Source organism: Nerophis lumbriciformis, linkage group LG12 (genome assembly GCF_033978685.3).
Source record: "Nerophis lumbriciformis linkage group LG12, RoL_Nlum_v2.1, whole genome shotgun sequence".
Classification (NCBI taxonomy): domain Eukaryota; kingdom Metazoa; phylum Chordata; class Actinopteri; order Syngnathiformes; family Syngnathidae; genus Nerophis; species Nerophis lumbriciformis.
In genome coordinates, this window is record NC_084559.2 from 23,980,971 (window position 1) to 24,000,645 (window position 19,675).

Genomic DNA, 19,675 nt, shown 5'->3' on the forward strand with positions numbered 1-19,675 from the left:
CGAACCCCTAGGGTTCGATCAAACCCAGGTTAAGAACCACTGGTGCAGACAAATACTTTTTATAGAGTAATAGGTAGTAATTTATATCTGCTTTCCATTTCAGCTGTCTATTTATCTGCTATTAGGAATATTTTACGAGTAGTGTTGGGAGGATGTTTCTACATGGGGAAACGTGACCGAGGCTCGTCTCGTGCGTCTCTATACAAAAAGAGCACTGTAGTGTTTTTAGGAATTTGCTGAAAAATTTTTTGTCATCCATGTTTTGAACTCAACTCGGAAGCTGGTGTGGTGTCATTTCCGGGCCAGATTTGGCCCCCAGGCCACTAAATGAATAACCCTATTTCTCTTAATAAATTAAAATCCTGAGTCGAAGACAGCCCTAACTTTTAGTACTCAGTACTTAATACTAGAATTGCTATAATATATGGTTTTGACGGGAGAAGGTAAACGCATGTCTACCTACTCCTGTCAAAACACCTTGATTTTAACAGGAGAAGCCTCAGCATATTTAGCAAGATTTCAAATTGATTCAAAATGTATATGAATATGAGGTCGCACGTTTGTCCATTTTTGGCATTTGACTTTTACGGCGTGCTGACAAAAATGATCAGAACCCTTGGAAAAGTTGTATAACTAACCCAATGGAATGGATGTGTTAGTGTAGATGGTACCTCATTGCTTGTGTACAAGAGTCAACTTGAAAATAGTGGAATATGTGATTTAAAAACAACAAAATGTTCAACTTGTACCTTAGTGAAACATGCAACCTAATGTTTTTCATTTTCATTATTTGGGGCATGGCATTTTAGATGTCATATGTTCATGAAAACTAAAAAGGCACAGTTAAAATTATAATAAAGACTAAACAAATGGTGCAAATCAGGGAGAAAATGCATGTACAAAAGAACAGCAAGGGTGGGCAACTCTTATGGGGCATGCAGTGTTGTTAAAAAGTGTAATTAACACAAAGCTGGACACACACCAGATCACAGGTGACAAACTCAAGGCACGGAGGTCAGGTCTGGCCCACATTTTTTTTGTGGGCTGCAAAATCCTGGGAATAATGTGTGTCAATAGAGTACTTCTTCTTACTAAACGTAATTGTTCTTTCAATTTTGACAGGAAAATTGCTTGTACTGAATGCAATTGTATATCATTTAAACTTTAATATCTGGTCGACAGCTCAAATAAATGCATAGATATTTAAATATCTGCTAGTTACCTTAACTAATGATTTCAAAAACAGTTGTCCATCAATTTGTACATAAAATATATATTAGACAAATGCATGGTCAGGGGTGTCCAAAGTGTGGTCCGTGGGCAAGTTTTAGTACACAGATAGTTATTTAATTGGCCTTTGACATGTTCTGAAAATTATTTATTATTCGGTGTATTAGATATATCGAACAACTACAATAACTTCCGAGCTGTAGAGTACACTTGTTTTGCGCTTGTGTTCATTCACAAATGTAACAAAAGATAGTGTGTCTAACATTCTTACAGCCTACCAGTGAGTGCGGTCTTCATCCTTCTCTTTTTCTTCTTCCTGTGCTCTGGGGCCAAATTCTTCAGTTGAAGGGACTCATGGTGGCTTCGTTCAGCAGCGAGACTTTCGTTTCGAAGCAAGTTGCCTCTGAGCTTGTGCTTTTTTCTGCCACGCACTGCGGTCTGGACTTTCAAAGCCCGTTGTTGGTGGTAGTGAGAATTTCTTTGGGCGAGTTGTGAGCATTTTGTCATGTCTTCTCCAAAATGAGGGAGAGTTCATAGTGCGTTTGATTTAATGTGAACAATTTTATTGGTCCACTGTGACTCGTTCGGCAATTTCATTGGTCTGATGTGACGAGGCTAAATTCAAGGCTTGTGAACCCGGAAAATCCATAAATTAGCCGCAGCATTTTATAAAACACAGGTTTCAACGTCTGGGAAAGAAGTAGCAGCTTATCAGAAATGTTGGTTTTTGCTTTGTCACTTACAACACAATGGCAGCGCGAACTATGATTTTTTTCCCCAAATAGTTTGGCAAAGTGATTCTCAAACTTGGTAAGCGGGCTCCATCTGGTGGTACACCAAATAATTACTTGAGTAAATTACAGTGTTTTATTTTCCTACAGTCAAACACAATGTTACTGTTCAAACTGTGTGATGTTACAGTGGCCAAATATATTAAATATACTTGTGAATAGGACTTTTGCCTTGCTTTTAATGAGTACTTAGGCTTATTATGCTACTGTATTCGAATGTTGGTCATTATGGTGGTATTTGGAGAGCCAAGTTTTATAATTGACGAAAAAAGATTGAGAACCACTGGTTTACCGTTGACTGATGTACATTGTTGCATCTTTAATGTACAAAACGTATTAAAGCAGCTTCCTGCATACTTTCGTTTTAAATGATGGGACCCACGATCAAACGGTTTGGACACCCCTGGCATAGGCTATTGTGCAATATTATCATGAGGAAATTGTACATTTATATTCATATATCTTTACTGTCACTAGCGGCCTTCTGAAGGCAGCCATAACTTAAATGTGACCCTCAAAATAAATGAGTTTGACACCACTGCTTGAGATGAATAACTTCCATGTCCAATGCAACTAACAGGTTACCCACCAAAAGGGGCTACTAATGGAATGTGAGCAGACAGGGAGGTGGCTGTGGGGTCCCAGGATGTAATAGCAGCTAAGTGTTGTCCTGGTGATTCATTGGCAGCACAGGAGAGAAAAAAGAACAAGATAGAATACAGAGTACAGAATATTTCTCACACGTTGATTTAACAGTATTTCAAGTAGCAAGATTGTGTGTTAAGATCATATTTCAGAAGCAAGTGGTTTAGTTCTAATTGAAAGGGAGTAGCCATTGAAGCGTTTGTCTTGAAAATACTAATGAAGGGAGTCAGAGCATCTTTTCCACCCATTCCAATCACAGTTGAGTTCATTTATATTTGGTAATTTAATTGGGTGTCATTTCTGTAATTGAGCCCCAATCCAGACCATGCTAATTATCTTCATAACAAGCTGAGAAGCTCATTAACTCTCTATAAAAACAAAGGCCTCTAACTAGCCATCACTGCCCTGCTTGTTTATTTTGTTTCTCATTAGAAAGATTATAATTGATCCTTCAGTTCTCGTTTCGACGCGTGCGAGCAAAATGCCCCTTAGATCTGCACATCAAGACTGTAGTGGTTGCATCATAGTCAGCACACCAATAAATAAATTGTAAAAGATAGGTACCTATGGGGAGTCTGTTCTTCTTGTTGGCAGGAGTGCTAGCAGGGGAGAGCTGTGGGGTGTTGGAAGGGGTAAGTTCCAGACTATTGCTCTTCACAGTTTGTGATTGGGGTACATTGGCCAACAGGGTTTCCAAGGCCATGTGCTCCTCCTCCCGAAGGTGGTCCCCAGCCATCACACCACGCACAAAATCCACCTGAGCATGAAGAGAATTGCATTCTTTGTTGAAATCACCACACTCTAAATAAGAGATATTTAGAAAGCCTGCAAGATAGCAATGAAGGAGTTAAAACTGAACAACTTCTAGAGATAGCTCCTAAAAAACATTTTACATTACAAACCCTGGTAGTCTGTAAGAATTCAAAGGTATTAAATATTATTTCAAATTGTATGACTGACTGTATAAGGCTTATTCACAGAAACCAACAGGAATCACAGGGAATGTGTGGATGATAGCACTACATGCCTTGGTATGTTTAAGAATACAATGTACCTTCACTTGACCTGCCAAAGCTCAATTCTCAGCCAAACTGAGTAATTGGTGCTGTCAAGCAATTTAAAAAATGAATCATTAATTAATTATTATCTTTAATTAATCTAATACATTCTTTTAATGTCACCAATTTTTTTTTGAAAAAAGCCCCTAATTTAGAATTTGTATTTATTATATTATTAAAATAAGTAATTAAACAAAAAAGTGGCTTTATAAGGAAAAGTATTGTTTTTAAAACGGACGCAGTCTCTTTTATTTATTTAAATAAAACATCAAGTCTATATAAAGTGTTTAAGTTCCTCCATGTAAGTGTGCTCTGGTTTTAAATATAACGTACACACCATTGTACATGTAATATATCCCTATATTGATGTATAGATGTGTTAAATTACTATAAAGGCAGCTTAATGTGTGTCAAAAAACACCCGGAAGTGACGCCATTTATCTATATGTTGTCTAATACAGAAATGTACGTTATGTTAATAAAAATAAAATAAAAAAATAAGACATTCAAACTCATACAAACCACTTTTGATACTTCTTTAAGTTCATTATGAATATTTTACATTATTTGTTAGATAGAATTAATCTTATCCCAGTATTTAAAGTCACTACCATCACCAGTCAGGTTTCATGACAGAGTGAGACCTCTTTTTCGAAGTGCATATTACCTTTGTGTAGCATGGTGGTAGCGTTGTTACTCTCAGTCAAGTACAAGAAGAGAGCGAGGAAATGTGCAGGCACAGAGATAATAAGTTTAGAGATTGAAAAATACATTGCGCTAAATAAGACTATAATTAATCGTAATTATTGTGATAATTTGAAACCTCAGAGTAATACGTTGCCACGCTAAAAAAAAAATTGTTCTTCAGGTCTGAATAATTGTTCCAATAATTTTCACCTTATAGTTTGCGCCATGGAGCAGCAGCTAAATTATTTACCAGTGCTATCAGCTGATGATGTGTAACATAGACTGCAGTCCGGCTTAAACCCTCTAGAAGATTCATGGAGGACATTGGTGGTGTCTCCACTGCTCTTCCACCAATCACAACATCCAGAAAAGCAGCAACACAACTCTGTATAAAACAAGAAGTACAAAAATAAATTACTTTGAAAGATTACCAATCATTTGCTTTATAGGAAACCAAAAGGTGCACTCCTACTTTTTCAAATTTGGACAAACAGCTTTTCCGCCTAGGGTCTGCATCATTATCAGCCATTGCTAACTGCTGCAAAAGCTGACCAACCTGAATCAATGAAAAGATAAAGCATTAAATAGACAGTCAGTACAAAGTGGCTTCTAAAAATGTTAGATTTTTTTTTTTACCATGCCACTTACCTGCATTAAATTGAAACGAGCCACTTCATTGATGGGAGCATCAGAGATGATACCATACTGCTCCGGGTTAACAATCGCCGGACAGATGAAGCAGGTCAGCAGTAGGTCCGTACACATAGTACGAACCTCACCCACCTCCAGACCTTCTACACATGACAAGGTCTTGTACATCTGTGACACAATCCATCGAAGGCTGTGGGGAAAACAGTAGGTGTTCTGCTTCAAGTAACCAATAAACTTGTTGACGAGAGCAACCAGCTTTGCTTCATTAGTCTCCACAGCCGACTGCACTCTTTGTTTGTAGCCCTCAGAGCCCTTCTCTCCTAAGCGCTCCTGCTGGACTGGAGTGAGGCGCTCCGTCACTTTGCCTGGGTCTGTTTCTAAGTGGTCCTCATCTTCCACCAGCAACTGCATAATGGGTTCGTGGAGGGTGGCAGTGAGGAAGAGTTTGGCTGAGTAAAGGCCCTCCGAGAAGAGCTTAAAAAGGATGCTGAAGGCACATGTGCCTCGTCGCAGTAGTCGCCGTGGATTGTCACTCTCCTTTAGCTCAAACTCTACTAGGTACCGCAACACCTAGTCAAAAAGAAAATCCCAACAATTGTATTTAATCAGATACATTCAAACTGGTTATGCAATAACTACAGAAGTAGACCAAACCTGTAACAAGTAGCTCTCATCCTCCTGCATGATACAGTTTCCATAAAGTGAGGTGAAGACGGTGTGGATGACCCCCTGAGTGTGCTCCTGGTTAAGCCTCTCTCCGGCCACCAAGCACGATGCCACCAGTCGGGGGTTCTCCCTCAGCCGGGCCAGGAACTCACCATACATGGTCTCATGGAAGCCCAGAGTCTTGTAGCCATCAACAAACTGTGTGTCTTCCAGCATTTTGGCATGTTGGCAGCATTCAGCTGGAGAGGCTTCCACACTATGAAGACAATAGAATAGAATATAACATAATAGAGTCCCTTTATTGTCATTGTATTTAAAAAGTAAATGTAGTACCATCCATCAGTGCAGTACAAATAAAAATACCTAAAAAAATAAATGGTCATAAAAACATTCACACACACGACAGTGACAAAAAAAAGTATTGACATAAGGCTTAGGATTGTAATAATCATTAATTTTTGATCACAATTATAATTAAACAAAAATACAAGATGGCGGTGTTGTAGGCTCAATAACTATGACAACAAATGTACGTTTTAATGACTTTACTGCAACCACTGCAACACGACAACAAAGGCTCACTCCCGCGAAACAACCATGTCACTTCTGCTTCACCACCACGTCATTCACACATGCTCAGTGAGTAATGTAGCACCTAACATGTGTAACAATATAAAATAAATATTTCGATTATTTCCTACTATTGAATCTTATTTTAAATCCTTTGTTTTGTTTCCTTAAAGCTCTCTCATGTCCAGGGACTTATTTCCCAAGTTCGCAAACAATAAAAAAAAAACATAAATTGATTATGAATAAAAATCAATTTAACCACTGTAGTATCAGCGTTCAAATGAAATTCAAATGCGAACATCTTTTTAACGACATAAAACCTAAGACAAAAAAGGTCACATCTACAATTAAAGGACGAGATACCATCTGGGCTCAATATTGAGATTGTATATACTTTTACAGGGGCATAACAATTCACTGTTTAGCTCATTTTCGGTACAGTAACAAAACAACAAAAATAAAAAGCTACTACTCACAACTTTTCAGCCACAAATGTTCAAAAGTTTATTTTTTTAAGTAAAAGAGCTGTACAACCACAACCATGTCATAAAATATAAGGAAGTGAATGCACATTTCACAAGCCACTTTAATCCCCTAAATTGTAGAAAATTTAAATAAATTAGCATATCCTCCTACAGCGTGTAGTTTAGCATTTTTAGCTCATCCTCGTCTTCCAGTGATGATATTTGTAAGAAATTTCGTTTTTTTTGCCGCCATCTTGGCGAGGATTGCCGGCCTAGAAGTGGCTTTGCGTTCGTTCGCCAGTCGCTGTCATATTTGTGGTACTTAGTTACAATGTGTCAACAAAATGCATATCAAAATATAACAATTTATATTTTATTAAGTGAAGATTCTAAAGGTTTATTTGACCTGGTGAGAATGAGACGATCAAGATTGATCCGTTGCTGCTTGGCAATCCAGGCTGCCCGGTAAAGCCTCTCTGCCGTCTTCAGGACATCACTGTTTAGCCTCTGGATCAGCTGCTTCTCGGATGCCACATAAAGCCGCTCTTGCTTCAGGTGGTGGGCCAGATTATGGATGTCTGGCTTCACCATCTTCACTTGCTCACACAGAATAAGGCAAAGACCTACGACACAGTGGATGAGAAAGATAACTTAGATTATCTAAGCAATAACCTTTTGGAAGAAATGTGTTATTCATTGAAAATGTTGAATATCCAAATTATATAACAAAAGAGGAATGTCGCTCAAAAATAAATGTACAGATTTTTAGTAGAACACAACATTAATGACAAATACATGTTAGGATATCCTTATCATAGACAAATGTGAGAAATTATTAGAGTCAATGATGCAGTCACAGCATGCTGTGACACCATGCAATAAATAAATATAAAGTAATGACGATAATAGAAATGTCAAAGGGATGCTAACATCAGGAGATTTGCATGAAGGGAAAAAGAAAGACTATTATTCTCTACTACTCCTCTTCGTCACATACTAACTCATGTAATGGTAGTTGGTTACGTTTCGTTCATTGCCATACGTATGTTGACTTGTTTGCTTGTGATTCTGCAATTCATCCATCTAATGCAGGGGAGTCAAACTAATGTTCATTGTAGGCCACATCGCAGTCACGATAGCCCTCAGAAGGTCGCTTCATATTAGTCAGTAGAGGTGGGGGAAATAATCTATTTTTAGATGCATCACAATTGAAATACATCCATCTAGATTCTAGAAAGTTGAAGTATTTTATTGACACGCATTATTTCCAGGTCTTAAGGGGTCACATAAAATGATGACGGGCCTTTAGATTGACGCCTGTGATCGAATGCCTGTAATCCTTAAATTAACTCTTTTATTTTACCATGTTTCCCCTGTAGTCTTTATATCCACATGTCCACATGATTGAAAGGCTTGAGCAATGCCAGTTTTGTGACAGTAACCACACTTTCTGCCCAGTCCCTATTTACTAAGGCCAGGTGTTCAAATTAAATTCAAATACAAACATTTTTTCAACGACATAAAACCTAAGAGAAAAAAGGTCACATCTACAATTGAAGGACAAGATACCATCTGTGCCCAATACTGAGATTGTATGTCATTTTATAGGGGCATAACAATTCACTGTTTAGCTCATTTACGGTACAGTAACAAAACACAAAAAATAAAGTTACTACTCACAACTTTTCGGCCACAAATGTTCAAAAATTCATGTTTTTAAGAAAAAGAGCTGTACAACAACAACAACCGTGTCATCAAATATAAGGAAGAGAACGCACAAGCACTTGAATCACTAAATTGGAGAATATGTAAATAATTGTTACCTTTATTAAGCTACAGAAAGCCATGGCAAGCAAACTGAGCGCAACATCATGAAATTTGAATCATTACTTGGAGAATACTTTGCAAAATAGTCTCGTATGGCTTGTTAACGAAGCAAACACAGTTTGGACTCTGGAAAGGGAAAGAGACTATTAGATAATTTAAAACTGCTTCAGAATGGGAATGGCTGCAATGCAATGGCCGTGTACAACAGCTAATAGACAACCACAGCATTCGACTTGATGTGCCTGACAAATGTAATTGGTTATGCAGAATTAAACACAGTGATGAGCTATGAATGGATTTCCCTCAGAAGATCTAGAGTCACCGCTTTGTGCTTGTTTTAAATAAATAAATAAATATATATATATATATATATATATATATATATATATATGTATGTATGTATGTATGTATATATATATATATATATACACACACACACACACACACACACACAGATTAAATGTCATCCCTACAAGCCTGTTTCGCAGGTTTCTCTGCTCTTCAGGAGAGTACCGTATATAAATTAGAGAGCAGCTTTAGAGGACAGCAGACATGAACGTTGAGGTATCAAACAATTACATCTATATTAAGTTAGGTGCCACACTTGACAAAAACTCAGAAAAGCCATTTCTAAAATGTTTTGTTATATTTAGGTGGGCGGTAAATCACTGCACACAGTAGGGGGCTGGAGTGAAACAACACAAATATACACCGCTCACAGCTAGAAAAAGAGGGGCTGGCAGTTGTTTGCAGGCATTGGCCTTTTTAAAAAGAATGGGGATATTCATCTGTCATAGCCACCTGGCGTTTGACCAGGCGGCCGCTGCTTTTCCCCTGGCATCTGCGCCGTCGTCGTCTTGCAGGAAGAGCCTATTTACACAGAAGGTAAGCTGGGGGGGAGGATAGGTTTTCTGCCCATCCAGTTTAAAGTTAGCCAGTGACTCAAGATGTAATTTGATGTCTAAAAGTGCTTGGCGATCATAAACCAGCAGAGAGTTGATGTGAGTTGAGAGATTTGTCACAAACAACACAAAGAGAAGTACAGAGAGGGCAAAACGTCGTGCCACACATTCGGGCGCCACCTTGTTTATCCAGACACTAGTTGGCACTAGCTTGAAACTTTAAAAAAAATTCATTAAAAAATGTCCTCTATGCTTTATTTTGGAAAAACATGCACATGAATGTCAGCATAAGCACTACACCTGACCGACCCTCGAACAGAGGTGGCACTCGAGAAAAGTAAGGGGACAAAAAAAAAAGTTCAAAAGAAAAGTATTTTAAGTTAATTACTGCATTACTTGATTAAGCCTCTAAACTGTCCACAGGTATAAATGTGAGTGTGAATGATGGTTTGTCTATATGTGCCCTCCGATTATCTATCGACCAGTCAAGGGTGTTCCCCGCCTTGCACCCAAAGTCAGCTGGTATAGGCTCCACATTACCCGTGACGCTAATTAAGATACGTGGTATAGAAACTGGATGGATCGTACAAGTTCGTTCTGCTAGTTTTCTTTAGCCTGTCATTTAGCTTGTTCATTGAATGTTACCATTAAACTAGTTGCATTAGAGCCAACCTTCATCCTGTATAATTGTATTGCTTTTTTTCAGTTTTTGCCCAACTGTATTATTAATTTAATGTGATTTCTACATGTATGTACCGTATTTTTCAGAGTATAAGTCGCACCTGCTGAAAATGCATAATAAAGAAGGAAAAAAACATATATAAATCACACTGGAGCCCGGCCAAACTATGAAAAAAACTGTGACTTATAGTCCGAAAAATACGGTACTAGGACTGCAACTAACAAATATTATAAATTATATTAGATAGACAACTCGTCATCGACTATCTTAACGATTAGTCGACTAATCAAATTGTAAAGCATACACAAATTCAGTGGCTCAATTTCAGACATTAGTGTTGTCCCGATACGAATATTTTGGTACCGGTACCAGAATTATTTTGATACTTTTCGGTACTTTTCTAAATAAAGGGGACCGCAAAAAATGTCCTTATTCGCTTTATTTTAACAAAAAATCTTAGGGTACATTAAACATAAGTTTCTTATTGCAAGTGTGTCCCTAAATAAAATGGTGAACATACAAGACAACTTGTCTTTTATTAGTAAGTAAGCAAACAAAGGCTCCTACTTTAGCTGCTGATGTATGCAGTAACATATTGTGTCATTTTCCATTATATTATTTTGTCAAAATTATTAAGGACAAGTGGTAGAAAAGGAATTATTAATCTACGTGTTCATTTACTGTTAATATCTGCTTACTTTCTCTTTTAACATGTTCTATCTACACTGCTGTTAAAATGTAATAATCCCTAAATGTTTTGTTTGATACTTTACATTAGTTTTGGATGATACCACAAATTTGTGTATCAATCCGATGCCAAGTCCGGTAGTTTTCAGAGGCGGTATAGTACCAAATATGATTCGTTAGTATTGCGGTACTATACTAATACCGGTATAACGTACAACCCTATCTGACATCGACTTTAAATTTAGTTTACAATATGTTAAGCATAGGCCTGCTAACAACAAAGATGACTAATTAATTCATGAATATTTATTTACACTAACTATGCTAGTCATTCATTCGGCTGTTACAAAAATGAAAATAACTATTTTACGTGTTTCCATTTAAAAACAAAGGACAGGCCCAGTGCTGAAACCAAGTATAATTTTCAATGTAAAATTAGGACGATTAAAATAGCAACAATAACAAAAAACGATAGAACACTAAAACTATCGAACGCGCTCAAAAAAAATAAACAAGCATTTTGTGATGATTGTTTAAAAGCTGCAAACAGGTATGTTATTAGTTATTGATTAACTCCTGTCAGTTTCATTAATTAGTAGACTCAATGCATAGAATTGTATCATTGAGTAATTATTAACATTTTAGCAACCTAATAGATTGTATGTTTGTATCTGTGTGTGATATTAACGTTTGTTATTGCGACTTTCTTTAATGCTCTGCAAAATGCTGCTGGTTTTAAAAGTACTTAAATTGATTTAGACAAAGTTTAGCTGGCAACCTTTGTCTAAACGATAGTTATTTATTTTTCACACAACTTAGTCTCACACTGACTTGTAAGCTAACAAGCAAGGGAACAAGCTAACTATCTTACAGAGTTGAGACTGCATCGTCCAGATGTCCGAAATTCCAACAAATGGTTGCACCCCTAAAGTGCACTTCATGTGTATATTGATGTATTTCCTTTTGCGTGTTTAGTTCTCCAGTGAATTAATTGTGGAGAATATCAATAAATCACCTTAAGTGCTTTTTTTTTTTTTATCTCTAATTCAAAGGACTGTTTACATATTTGGCAAACTAAATTCCATCATTCAGGGAGGGCAGAATATAGTGCTGCTTGTGTTGCATTGCACAATAAGAAGCAACACTTAAAAAATAGAGCGAAATGATATCAGAAAAATGTATGTCAATACGAATAACTAATAACACAGATTTGTTTTCATGGGAATGCAAATTATTTGATGTCGTATTGAGTGTGTCTAGGGGGAAACCCTGTGCCTGTTGTGTTGTATGTTACTCAGTAGTAAAGCTGCACGATTGTGCGCCCTGCCATAAATACATGTGGGCTGACACAAATAAAATACTTAGGATATCTGTTTTCATTTTTAAGACTTGACAGAGAAGGGACGGTACAGTTTGCCTTCCAGGTGATATAGGTGCTGCCCTTTTGGGATGGCAATCATGTTCCACTTAACATTGACTAAGTTGTTTATTTTAAATTAGAGTTTGAGGTTTGAGCAACAGGCTTCCATAGCTAGTCAGTACACACTGCACAGCATTGAACTGGTCTAGTAAAACAAAGTTGACAGCCAATATTTGCTGCCACATTGTTTGCTGAGTATATGTCTGTAAGTAGAAATTCATTTTCTATTTTGCCAGGTTTTTTTTTCGTTAAAAAGTCATTTGTTACACATGTTTATAGGTTTAAAAGGAATACAATGCATTTTTTGTTTTTTAAACACACTTTAGCCATGATGCATATGTTAGGTCAAATAATTTACATTTAAAAAATGTTACGCTTGCCATAACCTTTCTTTTCTCCTAATAAATTCACATCAGTAACATTTAAATTGCACTTTTAACATAATATAATAATAATAAAAACAGACAAAAAAAACTCCGCAAGTCGCCACCACTCAGATGACGGCACGCATTACTGCTCTCATGTGTGCTCTGATAAAATAGACGTGCGGAAACTACTGTATGTCCTCGTATGTAAAGTTCTGGACACTCCATGATATCCGAATTTTTACATCTGTATTAGGTAGACCACCCGCCACCCCGAAAGGGACAAGCGGTAGAAAATGGATGGATGGATGGATGGCAACTCAAACAATTAATCAAAGTAAACAGACTATAAATATAATTTTTTTTCTAATTGACTTAAACAGCCTGTCTCTTGAATTGACTGTAGCCTCGACTTGGACTTGTATATCCTTAAAGACTTGAGACTAACTAAACTCCAACTCTGCGGTTTACTCCTGGGAACAATGGTTACGGGAGACTGAACGTTCCTAGACATCCAGTAGAAAAGGGGGCTTTAGACCTTCAATGCAAATCCAGCCGGAGAGTAAGGGGATAACCGTTTGAGGGTAAACGGTACACACAAATCAAAATAAAGATGATTTAATGTATCCTTTGTTTTCATTTTGAATAGGCATTACTGACAGATGACCAGTCGGGTAGGATGTGGATTAAGAACTTCCACTTCTGCACTCATGAGTAAGTACATTCCTCACATATTTGGACGGAACTGAGAAAACAACATAGTATTAGGTGGCTTGCTGGGAGGTGAACAGCCTCAAGGCCTCCTGTGGAAGCAAGCTTTAGTAGTAGGCCTAACAACTACATTAAACTACGTGGTGAGACACTCACAGATGCCACAGAGGAACTGCATAGCAGAAGAGAAACCATACAAAAGGGTAACTGCAACCGTCAATGCTTCGTGTCAATGATGCCAATTATGGTGGAACAGTACTTCTTAACATGAAAATCTAGGAAGACTGACGGCAAATGACAAACATTCTAAAGAATGTATGGAAAAGAAGGCAGAGGGAGTACAAAATTGAATATTCACATTAAAAAACATCACAGCACTAAAGTTTCAAATGATCTCTTAAAACACAAGCAATAGGTAACCATGGCGATATTCCAACTTCCTCTTGTAAATTCCTTTTTACATTATTCCTGACACTATCCGTAAGCAACCTTGGCCTGAGCTACACACGTTCCCTTAGCTACACCAAAATCTGCCTGAGCCACTTTTGAGTGTGTTATTGAGAGTGAGTGACTGGACAAATTCATTGGAAAAGTTACAGGACGTACGAGGTATTCCATAACCAAATTGATTCACAGTTTGGAACTACTTTACTATAGCCTTTGAAGAGGCTCCGAGTGCCTTATTTAAAGCAAAGTGTATTGCAACCTGCTACATGTCAAGAAGCAGCAAAATGGTTAAAACATGGCTGAATAATACCTACTTAACCTGGCATAAAGTATAGGTAGTCTGAATTGTGGAGCAATGTCCTACAGCCATGGCTAAACAATTACTCTATAAGAATAAACAACATATTACTACTTACAACACAAATTATCTGAGTACTATCAACCTTAAGAATTTTGCACGTTTTTTTAAGATACCGGTCGGTATATATCGAATACCGCCATTCGGACTAAAAATACTGCACTATCAGTTTTGGTCCATATATTGCCCTGCCCAAGGTTCTCGCATGATTCAGTTTTAGGGCGCATGTCTCAGTTTCCATAAACTGTCTCAGTTGTAGTATTTAGTTAAATCAAAAACACATTGGTGACTGAGTTTCTGCATTTTTGTAGTGCGTACAGCTGAAAAATAATTCACCATGGATCCAAATAAAGTTGTAGCATAAAGTATTAATCCATGTTTCCAGAGTGTCACCAAACGCACCACGCTACGACGGTTAGTCAAGCCAAACGTGAATGTGTCAATTGTAAAACAATATGGAACGCCAGCATATCATCATCTAACAAAAGTTACTGTAACTTCCTTAATACTGGAGTAGGGAAAGTGAGTAAGGTATCAAATTAAAGGTCTTGATGCTTTACCTGATTAGGTAGATTGCAGCCATGATATAATATGTATATAATATGTATTATGATGATACTAAAGTGTGCATATAATAAGGTTCACATACCAATAAGGGAGAGTGAGTTTTGTTTTACAAATTTAGGTAAACAACTGTTTTTCTGACCTGCACTGTGTCAGTGAGTACAATATGAAATATTAAAGCATCATTTCACAGCATTTATGTTTCACTTTGTAATGCAAGATACACCAGAAAAAAATGTATACTGAAATACAAGCTCGAGATGAACAAAAATGTTTTTTAGTTTTATAAAACGCTGTCAAAAATAAGTTAACTCATGGGATTAATTGCCAAAAATATGGCATTAATTACGTACATACGCAGATTAATCACGCAAATAATTTTGACTACACATGCTCCATTACCTTAATGGCGGATGGTTACCTAAAGGCGGTGCAGCTTGTTATATGGTCAGTAATCAGGTCAATGCATACGTCAGTGCAAAGATGAATGAGGAGATGCCGACTGGTGTGTGCTCACTGGCAAATTTCACTTCAAAATGCACTAGACAGGACTTTAGCTAAAACTGTTAGCAGATAAATTACATGCATTTAATTAAAACATTTTACAATTTTCCCTTATGACAGTAAAATGTCAGCAGGTGTCCAAATATTTGAGTCTTTTTTTTATTATTTAAATTACCGTATGCACGTGACCTGTTTATTATTCATGATTATTCCAAATTCAAAAAACGTGATTAATCTGATTAAAACATTTGATCATTTTACAGCAATAATTTTGATGCAAAATATGAGTTGTTGTACCATATTGTTAATGTTCTGACAAAATAAGCGTATTCAGTTTGTTTGATTTGAAATAGCTATAAAAATAAATGTTACCAAAAAATAAGTAGGTTTTGTTGTAAAATTATCTCACAAGATTGGACACCCCTAGTTTATTAGACGTTTGCACCTGACGGCTAGCTTGAACTGTGCACCAAAACAATAATGAATCTGGAATGTATTCACAGCGCTCCCCTTTTTCCACATGTTATGTTACAGCCTTATTCCAAAATGGAATACATTCATTGTTGTCCTCAAAACTCTACACACAATACCCCATAATGACAATGAGAAAGTATTTGATTTGTTTTATTTTACAAATGTATAAAAAAAAAAATTTAAATTTAAATCACATGTATTCACAGCTTTTGCTCAATAATTTGTTGATAGACCTTTGGCAGCATATTCAAAAATAGTTTTCAATTTGATGCCACAAGCTTGGCACTTCTATCTTTGGGCAGTTTTTCCCATTCCTCTTTGCAGCACCTCTTAAGCTCCATCAGGTTGGATGGGAAGTTTTGGTTTTCATCCAGGATGGCTCTCTACATTGTGCATTCATTTTAGTCTGATCGGGGAGGTGACCAAGAACCCGATGGCCACTCCTTCAGATCCTCTATGGAGAGAGGAGAACCTTCCAGAGGGACAACCATCTCTGCAGCAAACCACCAATCAGGCCTGCATGGTAGAGTGACCAGACGAGAGCCAGTTCTAAGTAAAATGTTGGCCAAAATGTACCTGAAAGACTCTCAGTGCATGAGAAACAAAATTCTCTGGTCTGATGAGACAAAATTGAACTCTTTGGCGTGAATGCCAGGCATCACGTTTGGAGAAAACCAGGTCTCGCTAATCACCAGGCCATTGTGCTGTGGAGAGGTTTTTCAGTGGCAGGAACTGGGAGATTAGTCAGGATAGATGGAAAGATGAATGCAACAATGTCCAGAGACATCCTGGATGAAAACCAACACTTCCCATCCAACCTGATGGAGGTTGAGAGGCGCTGCAAAGAGGAATGGGTAAAACTGCCCAAAGATAGGTGTGCCAAGTTTGTGGCATCGTATTCAAAAAGCACTTTAAGCTGTAATTGCTGCCAAAGGTGCATCAACAAAGTATTGAGCAACTGCTGTGAATACTTATGTACATGTGATTTCTTAAAATACAATTGCAAAAATTAAAAAAAAATTTTTTACATTGTCATTACGGGGTATTGTCTGTAGTTTTTGAGGACAAAATTAAATTTATTCCATTTTGGAAAAAGTGAAGTGCTATAGATAATTTCTGGATGTACTGTATGTATGGCTGTGGAGTATCAGACAGGTTGTTATTACAATGATAAACACATTGTAAACTTACTACCTTTCTGACAAGTGTCAATCAAAATTAAGAAATGAAACTCTATAAAGGCGAGGTAGTGTGTGGTTCTAGTGTTAAAGCACATGAGCTGGTCATCGACTTAAAGAAGAGAATGATCCCTGTGGAGCCCATCAAGATCCAGGGCCAGGAGGTGGCACTTGTGGGACAGTACAAGTACCTGGGAGTCCACTTGAACAGCAGACTGGACTGGAAGGACAACAGCAAAGCTGTATACAAGAAGGGCATGAGCAGACCATTTTTCCCAAGGAAGCTTAGGTCCTTTAATGTGTGCAGCAAGCTGTTGGAGATCTTTTATCAGTCTGTTGTGGTCAGTGCCCTGTACTTTGCAGTAGTCTGTTGGGGAAGCAGCACCAGCAAAAGGGACTTAAACCGGCTTGACGACCTGATCCGGAAAGCCGGCCAAACTATTGGCACACAGTTGGAGGCCTTTGTGTCAGTGAGGGACAGGAGGACACTGGACAAACTGCTCGCCATCATGGACAAGCCTGCCCACCCACTCCACCAGACAATTGAGGGACAGCGGAGCTCATACTCCAACAGGCTCCTTCAGCTTCCTTCCCACAGTGTTCGATTCAAGAACTCCTTCATTCCGCACTCCATCCAGCTGTATAGTCACTCGCCATACAGCAATAGATGATCTCTGTCTATTACCTGACCGCTTCTATGTTAGCTACCTCTCTTTGTTTATAATGTCTATTTTCTGCTGGATCGACTCTCTATTTTATGCTGCAGCTATTACATATACTGTAATACTGTACATGGTAATTGTTATATATTATATATATTTTATAAATATATCAGAATCAGAAGAGTTTTTATTGCCATTGTTTGAGAACGGGTTCACAAACTAGGAATTTTACTTGCCGCAATCATGCTACATAAAACACATAACACAGATAATATATCAGTATATATCATTAAAGTTAAAGTACCAATGATTGTCACACACACACTAGGTGAAATTTGTCCTCTGCATTTGACCCATCCCCTTGTTCAGCCCCTGGGAGGTGAGGGGAGCAGCGAGCAGCAGCGGTGGCCGCACCCGGGAATAATTTTGGTCATTTTAACCCCCAATTCCAACCCTTGATGCTGAGTGCCAAGCAGGGAGGTAATGGGTGCCATCTTTTATAGTCTTTGGTATGACTCGGCCGGGGTTTGAACTCACAACCTACCAATCTCAGGGCGGACACTCTAACCACTAGTATATATTAGATAATATAGGCAGTCCGATATTATCGGCCGATAAATGCTTTAAAATGTAATATCGGAAATTATCGGTATCTGTTTCAAAAAGTAAAATGTATGACTTTTTAAAACGTCGCTGTACACGGACGTAGGGAGAAGTACAGAGCGCCAATAAACCTTAAAGGCATTGCCTTTGCGTGCCGGCCCAGTCACATCATATCATATACACAGCTTTTCACACACACAAGTGAATGCCATGCATACTTGGTCAACAGCCATACAGGTCACACTGAGGGTGGCCGTATAAACAACTTTAACACTGTTACAAATATGCGCCACACTGTTCACCCACACCAAACAAGAATGACAAACACATTTCGGGAGAACATCCGCGCCGTAACACAACATAAACATAAACTATTTTTATAATCGATTTTAATCGATTTAATCGATTAGTTGTTGCAGCCCTAAACACAACAGAACAAATACCCAGAACCCCTTGCAGCACTAACTCTTCCAGGACTACAATATACACCCCCGCTATCCCCTAACCCCCCACCTCAACCTCCTCATGCTCTATTTTTGGAAAACCTTGTTACATTTTTTTAATGCATCCAGCGGGGCATCACAACAATATTAGGCATAATAATGTGTTGATTCCACGACTGTATACATCATTGTGGCTTGTGCTGCCCTTTGAGACACTTGTGATTTAGGGCTATGTAAATAAACATTGATTGATTGATTGGGACTTGATTGGTTAAGACTTTTATTAGTGGATTGCACAGTACAGTACATATTCCGTACAATTGACCACTAAATGGTAACACTTGAATAAGTTTTTCAACTTGTTTAAGTCAGGGGTCCACGTTAATCAATTCATGGACAAGCGGTATACAATGGAACGAAACAATACTTTCACTTCAGTTTCGCACAAGACGCCTGCGTGTGTATGGAGCACCTTTACCATACAATGATGTATAATATATTATGTGTAGAATTGAGTTTGATGCAGAAGTTAACTAGCTTGATAACATAACCTGAATGTTTAGTTAGACGTCAAGTCGAGCAAAACAACTTGACGTAGAATCACAATAAGCTATGGGGGACACCGAGAGAACCGACGCGGCGGTCCACTGCTACCAGACAGGGGGAGAACAAAATCAGCACTAATTTGGTGAAATAACCTTGGACGACACAATGTGGAGGCTGGTTAGCCGGCCAATGTTTAGCAATGTGCGCGGCTAATCAAAGTGGTGCGGAAAGCTAACTACGAGCTAACCTAGCTTAGCTTAGCTTAGCTTAGCTTAGTTTAGCTCAGCTTAGGTTTACAAGCTACTCGGTGGCCAAAATAAGACCAACAAAACACACAGCATGAATCGGGAAACTTACCAAACTTAAAATTCAGATGTTGTTGTGTCGCCGTGGCGCCAAACAAAGCGGACCGTGAGATTTCTCAAGCGAGAGCGGTTGTTTGACTGCGGCTGGCCGTCTCTCCGTGGGCTCAGCCGGAGCGAACAGTGCTGTCATTTGCTGTCATCACGAGGACAACACGCATGCGCAGTGCTTGTTAAG

General features: G+C 38.1%; 1 protein-coding gene across 6 annotated transcripts in view; it reads right to left on the reverse strand.

Moving 5' to 3' along the window:
- Window positions 1–19,640, reverse strand: part of gapvd1 (GTPase activating protein and VPS9 domains 1) — a 49,004-nt gene extending 29,364 nt beyond the window's left edge. For 3 of the 6 annotated variants that reach the window (XM_061986123.1, XM_061986119.1, XM_061986118.1), the window contains exons 1-8: window positions 19,493–19,640; window positions 7,169–7,385; window positions 5,717–5,984; window positions 5,060–5,632; window positions 4,884–4,967; window positions 4,662–4,796; window positions 3,231–3,423; window positions 2,611–2,691 (exon numbers count right to left, since the gene is read on the reverse strand). In XM_061986123.1, coding sequence (XP_061842107.1) covers window positions 2,611–2,691; window positions 3,231–3,423; window positions 4,662–4,796; window positions 4,884–4,967; window positions 5,060–5,632; window positions 5,717–5,984; window positions 7,169–7,353 — 1,519 coding nt within the window. In that variant the 5' untranslated portion in view covers window positions 7,354–7,385; window positions 19,493–19,640. The remainder of the gene's footprint in view (window positions 1–2,610; window positions 2,692–3,230; window positions 3,424–4,661; window positions 4,797–4,883; window positions 4,968–5,059; window positions 5,633–5,716; window positions 5,985–7,168; window positions 7,386–19,492) is intronic. The other 3 variants (XM_061986122.1, XM_061986121.1, XM_061986120.1) reach the window with 1 other exon arrangement.
- Window positions 19,641–19,675: the final 35 nt, after the last annotated feature.